General features: G+C 37.7%; 1 protein-coding gene across 1 annotated transcript in view; it reads left to right on the forward strand.

Moving 5' to 3' along the window:
* Ccdc141 (coiled-coil domain containing 141) overlaps positions 1 to 13,934 on the forward strand; it is a 182,604-nt gene that overhangs the window by 49,333 nt on the left and 119,337 nt on the right. The window contains exons 3-5 of the mRNA XM_013512594.1: positions 1,483 to 1,674; positions 5,143 to 5,251; positions 12,989 to 13,242. Coding sequence (XP_013368048.1) covers positions 1,483 to 1,674; positions 5,143 to 5,251; positions 12,989 to 13,242 — 555 coding nt within the window. The remainder of the gene's footprint in view (positions 1 to 1,482; positions 1,675 to 5,142; positions 5,252 to 12,988; positions 13,243 to 13,934) is intronic.

A 13,934-nucleotide genomic window follows, 5' to 3' on the forward strand; every position in this document is an offset into this window, starting at 1 on the left:
TTTACGTGCTTGATGTGCAGTGTCATGTGAACATTGAAAAATTAGGTATTTATTCCATTTATTTTAATCTCTCTTTGTGGTTGTCTTTCCCAATCAACATTTTTAAAAAAATATATTTTTCTATAAATTAGACTTGAGTATTTTTTTCTTTAAATACAAATTTGTCTAAAGATATATGTCTTATCTGAGCATAAAATTAGTTGTATTCCTTAGAATTTTAAAAGTGGTAGCTTCATTTCCCCCAAGTTTGTAATTATAGTGTTTATTTCCATTTGCTCTAAGAAGTATTATTTAAAAAAAATTTAAATATCATAAGTGATTCATGTTATCTGGGACTGTTCCATTTATTTCTGCTTTTATTACCTTGTAGTCTAACTGGTTTTATCTGCTTGAAATATTTCAGTGTTATAAGTATAAAAGTTAGTGATTCCTTTATCTTTACTGTGGATTGTACTAGTCATCATTATAAAATAGCATTAAAATGTTTAATGATTTTTTATTTCCAATTTAGCTGACATCAATATCACTAATCCTTCTTCCTTTTTGTTTGTCTCTGCCTGGTCTATCTTATCTTTATTATCAAAACTTATTTTTTCTTAGTTCAGGCATGACTAAAACAAAATATACATTTGGTTGCTTTTTAAAAACTACCTCTGGTAACCTTTTTAGTTGAAAAAGTCACTGCCTTTTTTGGGTCTGTTTACTGTTATTTAAAACAGTCCAATAGCTGCATTTTTGATATGTGTCTTGGTGCTCTTATTTCTTGCATTTTCTTTGTTTATTTTGATTCATCACATTTTTGTCAGTTTTTCTGCTGATATTTTAAATTTATTCATAGTCATTTTAGTCTGTTACATTTTAAAGCTTGTGCCTTTATTTTGCGGCTACTGTAAATGGTTCACTAGAATCTATGGGGCGTTCTTCCTACTCTTGAATGTCACAGTTATGTAAGCATGAAATCACCTTCATCTTCCACAGTTTATTCAAATAGTCTGGAATGTCATTGCAGGTACTATAATTTTTATGATATCAATATTATCTCAAGAATTTATTCTTAATATTTATATGGAACTTCAGGAGCATATTAACAAGTAGTGACAGTGATACAGAATAAACAGCAAGCTTTATGTGGCTCATTTTTTCCCCTGATCACCCTTCCAGATATGTGTCAGTCAGTTTTCCTATTTGCGGGGAGTGTGAGATCACCACAATGTTCTCTACCTCAGGAAAGGTAGATGTGGATCTTTGCTAAACCTTTACATGCTTGACTAATTTAGATGTGAATGCCTTTATGTTGGTCGTGCTCCCTGTTTCCCCACAATCCCACTGGCTCTCTCCTGCTACACAAATGCTTGTGTTTAGAGATTCTCTCCTAGACCTTCCTAGACTACGTATATCCAAGCATCCAAGTGTTTAAAATGTGATCCCGTAGACTCACAATGGGTGGCATTCTGCCTTATGCCTTTTTTCTCTTCGACTCAGGCTTTGGAAGACCGGGTGTGGGAGCTCTTGCAGGAAGCGGACAGGACCGCTGAAGAGAACAAGGACCAGAGCCAGGTCTACGATGCCATGGCCCAGACCCTGGGCGAAGCGTGGACAGCACTGGTCTCCATGCTTGAAAGAAGAAGGGAGCTCCTCCGGTTAACCTTGGAATTCTTTGAAAATGCCTTGGAGGTTTGTATTGTAAAAAATTTTGTTTTTCTCAAAGCAAATGAAGAGTATTCCAGAAAATATTTCATTCTTGTAAATAAATATTGTAGTCAAGTTTTTAAAAGTGGTAGAATAACTGTCAAAAAAACCTGTTAAAGTTTTATATGTAAGTCTTCAAACAAAAACTAAGAGTAGTTGGTTAAAATTAAGTAAAATTTAAGTAAAACTGGGACCTCTTACAAATCATTTTGATTGATTTTGCTCCTTAGAATAGAAATCCAATTACTAATCAGTTACTTTCGTTATAGGGTCATAAGGAAATTCTGGTCTGACTGTTTTTACTGGCTAAAAGTTGGAGGATAATATTTCTTCTGCTGCTAATAAAACAGCAACAGCAGAATAATGTTTGACCTGTAAATGTAGCATTATAGACACTATTTTCTTAAATTATATCTAGTTACTTTTCTATAGTTTGAATTCATTAAAATATAAGGGAAGGAAAAATTCCTGGACATAAGAACGTAATTTTGGTGATAAGTTATCTTGGGTTCTGCAATTTTTTTGAAGCTTCAGAAGTCAAAATGGGAGACTCAAAGAACATTATCAAAAGAGGTGTTATATTTTGTATAAGTCAGTTATTGGAAATTTCCCTTTTACCTTCTCTGTCAAGCGGCAGCACATTTATTCTGACAGGAGAGCACTGCTTCATTATGATAAAGCACTAGCTTGGAAAAATATGACATTTTAAAATGTGAAATTCAGGATTTAAATCCAAAACAATGAAGGAAAGAAGATTAATACTAGAACATAAAAATTGAGGTAGACAATCTCATGCATCATGAACTCGTTTAAGAGCAAAAAGGAAAAACAAAAACCTTACTGTAACTTTAGGGTTTTGGTATTCACAACTTGAGCCCTGAAGTCCAGTTCACAGTTCGTTTTACAGACCACCTTGGGAAAAGGTCCCTGCACAAGCTTCTGTCTTAAAAAGAAATAAAACACCCGAAACGTACCTACAGCAACCAAATCATAGATAGAACCAAGCCATGGCATCTTAGTAAGTGAAACAAAGGTATCGACTGTCTTTTAAACTCGGCTCTTCTGAGCACAGGAAACTATCTTTTTCCTAACACCAGGCTCAGCTATTTACAAAGATTGCCATGGAGTAAAAAGAAATACTCAGTCCAGCCGTTGCAGCCTTGTGCTCCTAATCCTCACGCTGGGGCGAACTTTTGTTTGATCTAGTGAAATGACTAAATGCTTCTCTATTATCCTGTTTCCACTTCTGTGGACCACTGGACCAAGCAGAAAGCAAACTGCTACATAATCTTCAGGCCCTTTTTGTATGCTACAGCAATTTTCATTAGTGACAAAAAAGAAGAGGGTGGAATTAATAATAAACTCTTTAAAAATGTTTCCCTGTTGCCACTTGCTCTGGACAAGCCATGAAAGAAAAAAGGGGCATTTTTTAGGTGGGGAAAAGGCAATACCCATAAGACAAAAGTTAACAAAGTATCAGCCCAACTTTTTCAACTTTTTTGCCTATTGATTTATTTTTTAAAAAAAGCTTTGACTAAGAATCTGAGATATAGATATATTATACAGTGACTCTAAAACTTCTTGTGATGTACCAGGAAAAACAAATCATCTGTGGGGGAGTATTTGGGGTTGTTTTATTTTATTTAGTTGTGTTGTGTGTGTGTGTCTCTGAAGACTATCTATAATACCACTTATTAGAAATTCAATGAATGGATGAATAGCAGATGTAAATGTGGTGTGAGTATGATCCCTATGGAAATGTATATATATGAGAGTTCTTTAGAAATATAAAAAAAGTTATTGTACAGTTGAGGATTAATAGAAGCAAATTTTGGGTACACAGATTGAACCATCAGGGGGATATTTTCTTCTGGAACCCTGAGCTACAGTTTAGGAATCCTGCACGCACGTGACAGTATCAAGTGTCCCTCGGTCACCCTAGCAGAACCACAGAGGTTTCTCTGCATTTCTAAAGGGGTCATGTGCATCAGTCTCTTTCACCTTCCTGCCATTTATCACTGGATTTTATGCAGCTGTTGAAGTAATCAAAATACAGTAGCTCTTATTAATCAGATAATTATATAAAATGCTAACAAGCACCAAATTAAAAAATAAGAGTTTAGAGAAATTTGGAGAGGAAGACAAGCACAGCCGTGGGCTTCTTTATGTTTCGATACTTTGCCTTTCTTTTTTTTTTTTTTTTTTTTTTTTTTTTGTTCTTTTTTGGTTTTTCTCCGGTACCGGGAACCGAACTCATGACCTTGCGCTTGCCAGGCAGGCGCTTTTTGCGGCTGAGCTAAATCCCCAGCCCCTGATACTTTGCCTTTCTTATTTTTTTTTCCTAAACCTAACTTAAAGGTGAATGTATTAGTTAGCATGATCTTTATAATAATTTGAATTTTAAGTGCTAAAACAAACTGGCTGTTTGTCTACCATTGTGGTGATAACTGTCATAGCATATCCAAGTATGTTTTGCCTTCTTCTAATATTTGTTTCTGAAATTATGTCCCTAAGATTTTTAACTTCACTTCAAGCATCCATTTTCCTCTCATGAATAAATACTTCATGGAGAAAAATAAAAAAGCATGCAATCAAGTTGCTCACATTCAGGGTGTTAAGTTACTGTGTATTCTTCTTTGAAATGGAAGAAAATATTTTCCACTTTTCATTCTTGCTCTAGCTAATCTCATTTGTTTTTGTATAAATAATAAATATGCAAATAAAATTACAGTTACATCTCCAAAGCTAAACGTTTACCTGTCTTCACCTGTCCCTAATTCCCTTCCTCCTTGTAAAGGCAACCATTTGGGGTGTATTTTTTTAGATCCTTTTCTATATAAAATACATGTATTTTTGCTTTGTGTTAATAATGGGTTAAACTATATATTAGCCTGAAACTATAAGTTTTACTTCTAAGTTTAATCATCAAGGAAAATAACTATATTTAATCTTTCTAAGTGAATTAAGTTAAATTTACTTGTAATTTTACTTGAATCCATCCTTTTGTTGGTTTCTTAGCAAACTTTCTGCTTATTCTTTGAGAAACTGCCTTGAGAGTGTTGAAAGCACAAGGATTCATTAAACAGAATACAGTCATTTTGGTTGAAAAACTTAACAGACATTTGAAGAGTAAACAAGCCAATTTATTTCAGCATACATGGTATATTTCTAGGAATGAAGGAAATCTAAAGAACCATGACATATTGTTAATTAAGCATATCCAAACAGACATTTTCAAATACTCTAAACCAGCACACACACACACACACATGCATGTACACATGCAAGCACGTACACAACTCACCATCATACACACAGACCACACACAAACATGTACATACAAACATACAGAGTCAGATAGGCCATTAGTTCATGAAAAACAATTATAAATAACTAAAAGTGGCACATTGGTTGTTACTGGTTTCAAATACTTTCCCTGTGTTTATGTTGTAGTTCGCTATTAAAATAGATCAAGCTGAAGATTTCCTCCAGGATCCTCATGAGTTTGAGAGTGCTGAGGACTTAAAATCACTTCTTCAGCTTCATGAACATCATACCAAAGGCAAGAAATATGTTTATTCTTCAGATGTTTTAAAAGTTTCAAAAGGTGATACTATGAGAATGCTTATATATAACAGTGTGTGTTTAATTTATTCTTTATATATACTTCAACTTGTTTCAAGAAATGATAAACAAAACTGTATTTTTGGTCCCCTTGTGGGAGAAGGCACTAGCTGTGAGTGATTTTAAGGGATTTTAGAGAAGGAAGATTTGTTATCTGGTCTGCTAGATCTGAATTTCTGAGGACAGGGGCTGTGTCCTCTTGCTCCTCTTTTATCCTTAGCATCTAGTGAAGTACCCAGCCCCTGGTGGATCCTCAGGAGATGCTCCATGGAACTGAGGGAATGTTCCTGACAAGGGTCGATGAATGAAGGTCAACTTTACATAGCAGCTAAGACTAAGGGAAACTCCTTTCATTACTGCAGATAGAAAGACATAGACAGAGAGAGACAGAGACACAGAGAGTGAGAGAGAAACATTTTCCAGATAAAAGCTTAATGAAGATTCCCAACTCCCTCTGAAGAACTATAAAGATAATATAGATGATAAACAACAACTTGTACACTACCAACACCAGCCAGGATTGGGACAGGAAAGGTATTTGTAGAAAGATAGTTGTTTACTATCATCTTTGTCTATAGAAATAGGGAAAATTGGTAGGAAAAGTCAGTTTTTTCTTCCTAAGATGTCTTCAGTTAGAATTGAGTATGAGTGAAATGACTTCCTCAATTTATTTGTCCCAGTTCTAACTTGACTTTTAATTCCACAACCTTGTTCATGCTAGACAGGAATGGGGGACAATTTTTAAGGCCTATTATATTTATACAGCCCTGCAGAGGACCCTGGATAGTAGATCAGTATGATTAATTACTTAACACAAAGACAAAGATTAAGGGTTAAGTCATGCCTATATGCATTTTTATGAAAGCCTACCAAACACATAGGTTGCATTTGGACCTGTGATTGTTCTGTAGGACTTACTGGTGATGAGGGTCATCATGCCATCCAGGACTTTGCCTGAAAGCAGTGGCTCCCCACTGTCACAGAGCAGCAGCAGTCTAGCTGGGTTTCACTGGAGTCAGCAGAGTCACATGAAGTTCGTGCTAGGAGTCGAGATGGGTTCTGTGGTCTCAGTTCAATCTTCATCCAACCAACGTGATCATCACACAGCAATTTTCCCTCTAGAAACCTGACAGCGACTGAAGCTATGTGGAAGAGGTTCATTACTAAGGCAATATAATGCAGGATTTTTCTAGACGAACTGGGGTTAAGGGAAGTAGGGACTTTTCCATAACTATTTGGAGCTGGAGCTAGAAGGGGAAAGAGGTATAAATGCTGTCTTGGTGGTGATGCTGCTGGATCTTTCAAAGGTAGTGCATCTGGAGAAGAGCCAGGTGGCATGGTGCATTGTTTTTCTTTGGAGGCCTTAGGCTTCACTGTGCACAGTGGAACTGATGTCTTGCTTTTCAGGAATCTTAAATTTAAGAGTCGACTTGGCCTCCTCCTAGTTTGAGAGTGGATGAAAATGCTAGCCAAGGCAGGAGTGGCTGTGAATTCTCTTAATCTCAGGACTGTGAGAGGCGGAGACAGGAGAGTCACAAATTTGAGAACAGCCTAGGCAACTTGGCAATTTAGCAAGACAGAACAAGGCTAGAGATGTAGCTCAGTGCAAAGACCCTTGGTATAAAACTGCTAGCCAAGTCAGGTGTGGTCTGCATACCTGCTATATAGTTCTTGGGGAGCTGGAGCAGGAGAATCGCAAGCTTGTCTCAGCTGAACAAATTAACAAGACACTGTCTCAGAATAAGAAAAAAGAGTTAAAGACGTAGCTCAGAGCCTGGCTTCAGTCCCTAGTACTACAAAAAGAAAAGAAAGTACAAAAAATAAAAACCTATATAAAACAGGGAATATACCTTATTTTTATGATGACAAAATATTCTATCTTGATGGCATATTTTTGGGGACATTTTGGTGCTCCTCTATGTGATACTCAAAGCACAAGGATCACAGAGGACTGTGGTTATGATATCTGGCTCCTAATTCATATGCCCAATGCTGGCTTCAAGGACTTTGTTTTGATAAAATGAGAGTTGATGAAATATATTAATCAGTAGGATATGATTAAGATTAGCTGATTTGAAGTGTATGTTAATGGATAAGATTGTGATTTTTATTTAAAGAGTTTGTATTTAGTACATTTAAATTTAAAGAAATAATGCATATAAAACTGTAGCTAGGAGTTCTAATAAATTTCTGAGATGTTAATCAATTGAGTAGTAAAAAAAGGTGAGTATAAATTGCATTATGTTAAAAGCTAATGTACCTGGACTTTATTTTACTATGAGTTTCTCAAAAAAGATAAATCACACAATATTTAAGCTTGTGTGTCTGATTTACTTTACTTAGCACTAAGGTCTCAAGGTGCATCCACTTTCATACAAATAACTCTAGTCTATCCTTATTTTGACAGCAGCACTCCATGGTGTGTAAAGACCACATTTTCTTTATCCATTAATCTGCTGATGTACATTTAGGCCACTTCCAAGATTTAGCTGTTATGAATTGTGCTGCTGTAAACATGAGTACTCATGATAACTGCAATATGATGTGTGCAACTCTTTGGGGAAGATACCTAGAAGGGGAATAGTTGGATCAAATGGAATTTCTAGTTTTAGTCTTTTGATGAATCTCTGTACTGATTTCTGGAGTTAGATCATTCTCGGCGGGAAGGGAATCAAGACGTTGGGCAGGCATATGAGATAAAATAAAGCCCTGGGATGTGTTATGTGCATGCATCAGCTCCAACCAGGAATATAAGCGTGATGTACTGCAAACGTGCACAGAAAAAAGGAAAGTGCGAGGTCTTGAGTTTGATTCCTGGTACCAAAAAAAAGGTACACAAAGGGATAAAGGGATGGGTGGAGGTGGGAGGAAGAGAAAAAAGGAATCAAGGTGCATTATGCACAAGTACCAACTTTCCACAGGAATGTAAACATTATGTACACAGGTACTAATAAGCTAAAATAATACAAAAAAAGAGTAGAAAAAGGCAAAAATATGTACCTGGAAACTGTAATCAGCCATGCCCTAATAGTCACTTTATTTCAGTTACTCACCTATGGTTTTTCCTTATTCAGCAATGCTCAGGCTGTGCAGCATGTAGGAAACTTATTCTGTAACACTGTGCAAGTCAGAACCAGGCTCACACCTTGGAGTTGCTACCCTCTGGCATCTTACAGAAAGTGTCTGTTCCTCCACCGGGCAGTTTCTGACGGAGGTGAAGAGTAAAATATCCTCTCCCACCCTCTCTCCTTAAGCCTATATGTGCTATGAGAGTCTGAGTGACAGGGGTTACTATATCTCTAATCTCCAGGACATAGAGAAGTCTCAACAACAACAAAAAATTATTATGGAGTATCTTTTGTATATAATTCTAATGTAAGACATAGTGGAGTAATGCAAACATAAACAATCAGCAATATACTACAGGGTCATTAAGGAGAAGAAGATTTAGTTTAAACTTAATCACAACTATGCCTTCTAATTGTTCAGTGCCCTTGTTGATGAATGTAATACCTATGAGTCTGTATGACAGGAAAAATCATACGATTTTCATTCCTAATACGTCATATATATCACACATAGCTGGGATGTAGGTTCATGGAGGCCTCTTATACTGTCACCTCTACTTTTGTGCATGTTTGAATATTAAAAAATTAAAGAAGTTAAAGAAAAAACATCTCACCGAGAAACACTTGTAATATTTTAAAAATATATTCAGAAGAAATGTTTCTTGGTGAGATGTTTTTTCTTTAACTTATTTAATTGTTTAATTTTCAAACATACACAAAAGTAGAGGTAACAGTATAAGAGGCCTCCATGAACCTATATCCCAGCTATGTGTGATATTATGACATATTAGGATCTCAGTACCAAGACTGTGACAACCTTGATACTTTTTAGGAAGTGTTAATATTGGAATTGTGTTTAATAGGCTGCAAGCCCACCTAGTTTGTGTACATCCCTCATTAATCTATTTTAAATTGGTTACTTATCCTTAATCATTATCTAAAACTATATAGGAATTAGTATAAAATGTAATGTAATATAACTTTTTTAATACAATGAATGAGACTATGAAAATGTTATCAAATATCTACCTGCTCTACATCACAAGGTGTTGTTCCAGCAAGTTTGGATCTGTGAAGGCAGAAATATATAATCTTTAAAAGAAATGAACAAAGAGATTTGTGTTCTTGAAGATTGCCATGCATCTTGACAATTTACCTGAGGAAAAACACATCATTTTAGATGATTCATTGATACAATAAATAGGTAGGAGCATGTAAACTATGAAAGTGAAAGATGTAGGAAATAGACAGGAAGGACCACGAGAATTGGCAGAGGAACTGGAGAGGAATGTGGCGATTAAAACAACAGCAACAGCAGCAAGTAACAGGTTGGTTGCAGCCGTTGTATGTTTACAAGTTAACTTTGGCTCCGGAAGCTGTAGGCCTCTTTGTACCTCTTGGTTTTGGTAGAAGCTAGGCCAAAAAAACCAGAAAGAATGCAAATTGAAATTTTGGCCAGTTATATGTACTTTCAAGAGGCTAGAGGAGCTGGTCCAGTACACTGTCAGCCTGCAGTACCCCGAGCCCCTAAATTGTGCATCTCTCTCCCATTTGAAAAGTCTCACATGTGAAAGCTAGTTACAGGGAGAGAAAACTGCGTAGGAGTTAATTATAGAGAAGAAACATTGCTGCCTGCCTGGACTTCCTGTGTGTGTGCACGTGTGTGCGCACGTGCATGTGTGTTCCTGTGTGCACAGATGTGTGTGCAGCTGTTCGTCATGACAAGTTCTGCAATAAAAAGGAAAAATCCCTCTCACTGTATAAAGGAGAATAAGTCATCCTGATTACTCCATTACGGCTGTAAAACTAAAACTCTTCAGCTGAGAGACCCTCTACAACCTGCCTTCTCTTCCTTCTCCATTTCTCTTTTACTTCTCCATAACAACTTGTCTTGTCCCTGTCCCCATCTTATTTATATTCACCTCTATTTCTTTGGTCTGGAGATTTATTCCTCATTTTGAAATTCTCTCTGGCTTTTCTTGTCCTATTTATATTCTCTCATTTTCCCGTCCTGACTCACGTCCCGTGTTGGTTCTGTTTGTTTGTATTGGTGACTCTCACTCCGATTGCTCAGGGCCCGCACTCACACCTTCTTGCTCTAGATACCACTACCTCACATTTTATTGGGCAGATCCCGGTCACTTGGGGGAAACGACTTTAAATGATCACGTTTTCATCTCAAAATAAATTTTCACACTATATTCACTTACCTCATTCTCCCTACTACGTCCCCTGAAAGAGACAAGTGGCCTAATCCCCTCTGCCGGTTTGTTGCTCAGTAGTTAGCTGTCGTGTTAGAATGCTAAACTTAAAGGCCACCGCAGAGTGGAAAGAGCAGGAGCTCATAGTCCCAGGACGGGGATTTAGTGCTGGTGTCGCCCATTTGAAGCATGCGATACATACTTTTTAGCTCATCTTCACTGTGCTCCTCATTCTAAAAATGAAAAGCAGTCTTGAGTCAGGCTCGGTGGCACCCACCTGTAATCTCAGCACTCTGGGAGGCGGAGGCAGGAGGGTTCTAAGTTCAAGCTCAGTCTAGACACTCAGGAAGACCCTGTCTCAAAGTCAAAGTAATAGAAAATGGGTTGCGGTTGTGCTCAGTGTAAAGGCCCTGGGTTCTTCAATCCCCAGTACCACAAAAACAAAAACAGTCTGTTCAATCTTACTGTTCTCTTGAGATACCATCCTAGCATTTTCTTTACTCTAACAAGTGTCTTCAAGGTTATTCTTGTCCCCTTGCTTTTCGTTTATCACTGCCCCCCCATTTCTCAACCTGCCCATCTCCAGCACTTCCCCATCACAAAATCCTGTGTGGTCTTCACCACTTTTTCTCCTTTCTACATTTCTGGAAAGCTACTGACCTAGTGTCTGCAGCTCTTCTAATTCTCCCTCCTGCTTGAATACATTTTACCCCACTCGAGAATTCTCCAAAAATTATTAAACACCTCCACTTTGCCTTACTTTTAAGGCCACAAAGACATTTTAAGTATGTGTGAGAGGGCAAGGGTGAGATGATACATTCAGAAAAGATTTCTGTGGCCAAAGTGTGGAGAATGGGTGCATGGGTTGAAGAGAAGGTACAACTGAGAGAAAGCTGCAGCAGTCCAAGGAGCAGACATTGCCTTCCGTGGTGGGGATGGAGAGAAGCAGGCGGATGCAAGAAACAGGAATAAACTGGTGCATCTTGGTGACAGTCAGGTGTGGGAGAGCGAAGCTCTATGGATGACTCCTGGCTTCCACTATGGCCTGTGGACAGTGGACAGTTTCCCAACTGTTCCTGCAATTGATTCTCAAGCCCTGATGCTCAGAGCTGTTCTCAGCTTTCTCCCCCTTGAATTTTTTTTCCTGTGGTCCTTCAAGTTTTAGTACTAAAAATCTCGGTTCTGCAAGAATTTACCCAAACCTACAGTGCCATTTACTCCAGAGATCCCAAACCAATGGCCCATTTGGCAAATAAATTTGCTTTATCTTGGGAGATTTTAAATGGAGAAAATACAAATTACAGAAGATTTAAAAACCAGAAACTTTCACCAAAAACTGTGTTGATAGCCCTATAAGCAATCAGAAGCCCCGTCAACCATGGCCTCATTTTCCTGGTTCAGAACTGAGAGCGGAGAAGTGAGAGCTGAGGCTGTTAGACTGAGCAGGCGCTTCCCACCTTACCATGGTCCCTGACCTCTAGGCACCTGGCCACCATGTTCAGTGAGGCTTTGTTCGGCCATGGCAGGTATTACTCTTTAAACCCCATGTTTAGCCCCATCACCTCAGGATGTAGAATACTCCAGGGACAGTAGGTGCCGCAACCAGACTCATAACACTAAAGACTGGGTGAAGCAGGCCCAAGCCCCAGTCATTCTACTCCCTACACTGAATCATGCTATTGCAGAATTTTAATTACCAGCACCTGGCAGTTGGTACTATGGCAATTTTAGCCCAAAATGTTTGCCCAGAAATTAATGCACAAGGTATATTCAAGGAATATAGTGAATATTTAAAATTTTAAAAAGTTCATTACAGTAAAAGAAACATTGCTGTTAATGCTCTTAAAATACTCCCCCTCATCTCAAAAATGTTCATCTCATTGTTTTTGCCACTTTCTGATGCAGTTCTGGAAGTCTTCTTTCTCTAGTGTTCTTAGTTGCACTGTTGTGGTTCCCTGGATGTCCTGAATCGATTCAAGCTATCGACTTTTCATGTTCATTTGGACTTTAAGGAAGAGCCCAAAATTACATGATGCCAGATCTGGTGAATAAGGTAGATGAGGACACACTGTAATGTTTTTACCATCCTGTGTTTCCACTGGATGGTACTCGGTAGCAGCATTCACCATATTTTTTATTATGAAGACTCAAAAGACTGTTCCAGGACCACTTTAGAAAGTGTCAAGAACAATGGAATAATTGTCTTAGAAACAAAGGAGAGTATTTTGTTGGGGATTAGTAGCAATGTGTCTTTTACTGTACATATTAAAAAAACTTGAACACATACCATATATTTTGATCATCCCTTGAGTAAATTATATACACATACATATATTAAATTATATGAAAGTTCTAAATAATGCTGTATTAAAGTTTTCTCATCTCATTATTCTAATTTTCTTCCAGAACTCCTAGAACGATCTCTAGCCCTTTTAAACAAAAGTCAACAACTCACTGACTTCATAGAAAAATTCAAGTGTGATGGCTCTTATATGAATTCCGAGTTGATTCAGGGAGCTCAGAGCAGTTGTCTGAAGATTGACAGCCTTCTTGAACTTCTACAAGACAGGAGAAGGCAACTGGACAAGCACTTGCAGCAACAACGGCAAGAACTGGGTCAGGTTCTGCAGATGTGTATGTGGGACCAACAAGAAGACCAGGTAACCTAAATGGGCATGTTATGGTAGCTTAGCCTCTGCTAATTGGTCAGTATATGGATCAACTATGCCTTGATCTGTATGGGACAAGGTCTCATTCAGCATGGTCATATCCTTTAATCTTTGGTCCAAAAGTCTCTCCTTCAAATGCCATCTTGTTTCCCCAAGTACAGATACAAAATCAAATATTTTTATTTTCTTTCATTGTACTATTGATTTTTGGAATGGGAGAACACCTGTGAAAGGTTTTGAAAGTAGCTGTGTTTTATTCTTGGATTTTCCTTTTCACTTTCTTATAGGTCACTATTTTTAGAAACAATTGTTTGCAATTCTGAAATGTTACTTGTAGATTTTTGGAAAGTCGGATACATGAGGGTGCTGAATTGTGCTAGACTGCTGCTAGTATCGTTTTAAAATTCAGTAAGCGCAAAGTAGAAGCAGCGTTCTTAGAAGAGTGATTTTGTGCCAGGGAAGAAATATGATGTTGGCTGATTGGCTGAATGCTCAGGGGTTAGAAGGCCTTAGGGACTAATGAGTGTGCAGGAACGGTAGGACTCACTAACTGAGCAAGACTCAGCTCTTCTAAGTCGTCAGTATGCTTGCCAGGTGTTCCTTCCATCCAAGCATCTGAGGGTCAGGGCGGACAGAATTCTCTTTGCAAACCCCATCTCAAATAGGTGACATATTTATTATAA

The sequence above is a fragment of the Chinchilla lanigera genome, unplaced genomic scaffold (assembly GCF_000276665.1).
Source record: "Chinchilla lanigera isolate Chin_1 unplaced genomic scaffold, ChiLan1.0 scaffold00002, whole genome shotgun sequence".
Lineage (NCBI taxonomy): Eukaryota > Metazoa > Chordata > Mammalia > Rodentia > Chinchillidae > Chinchilla > Chinchilla lanigera.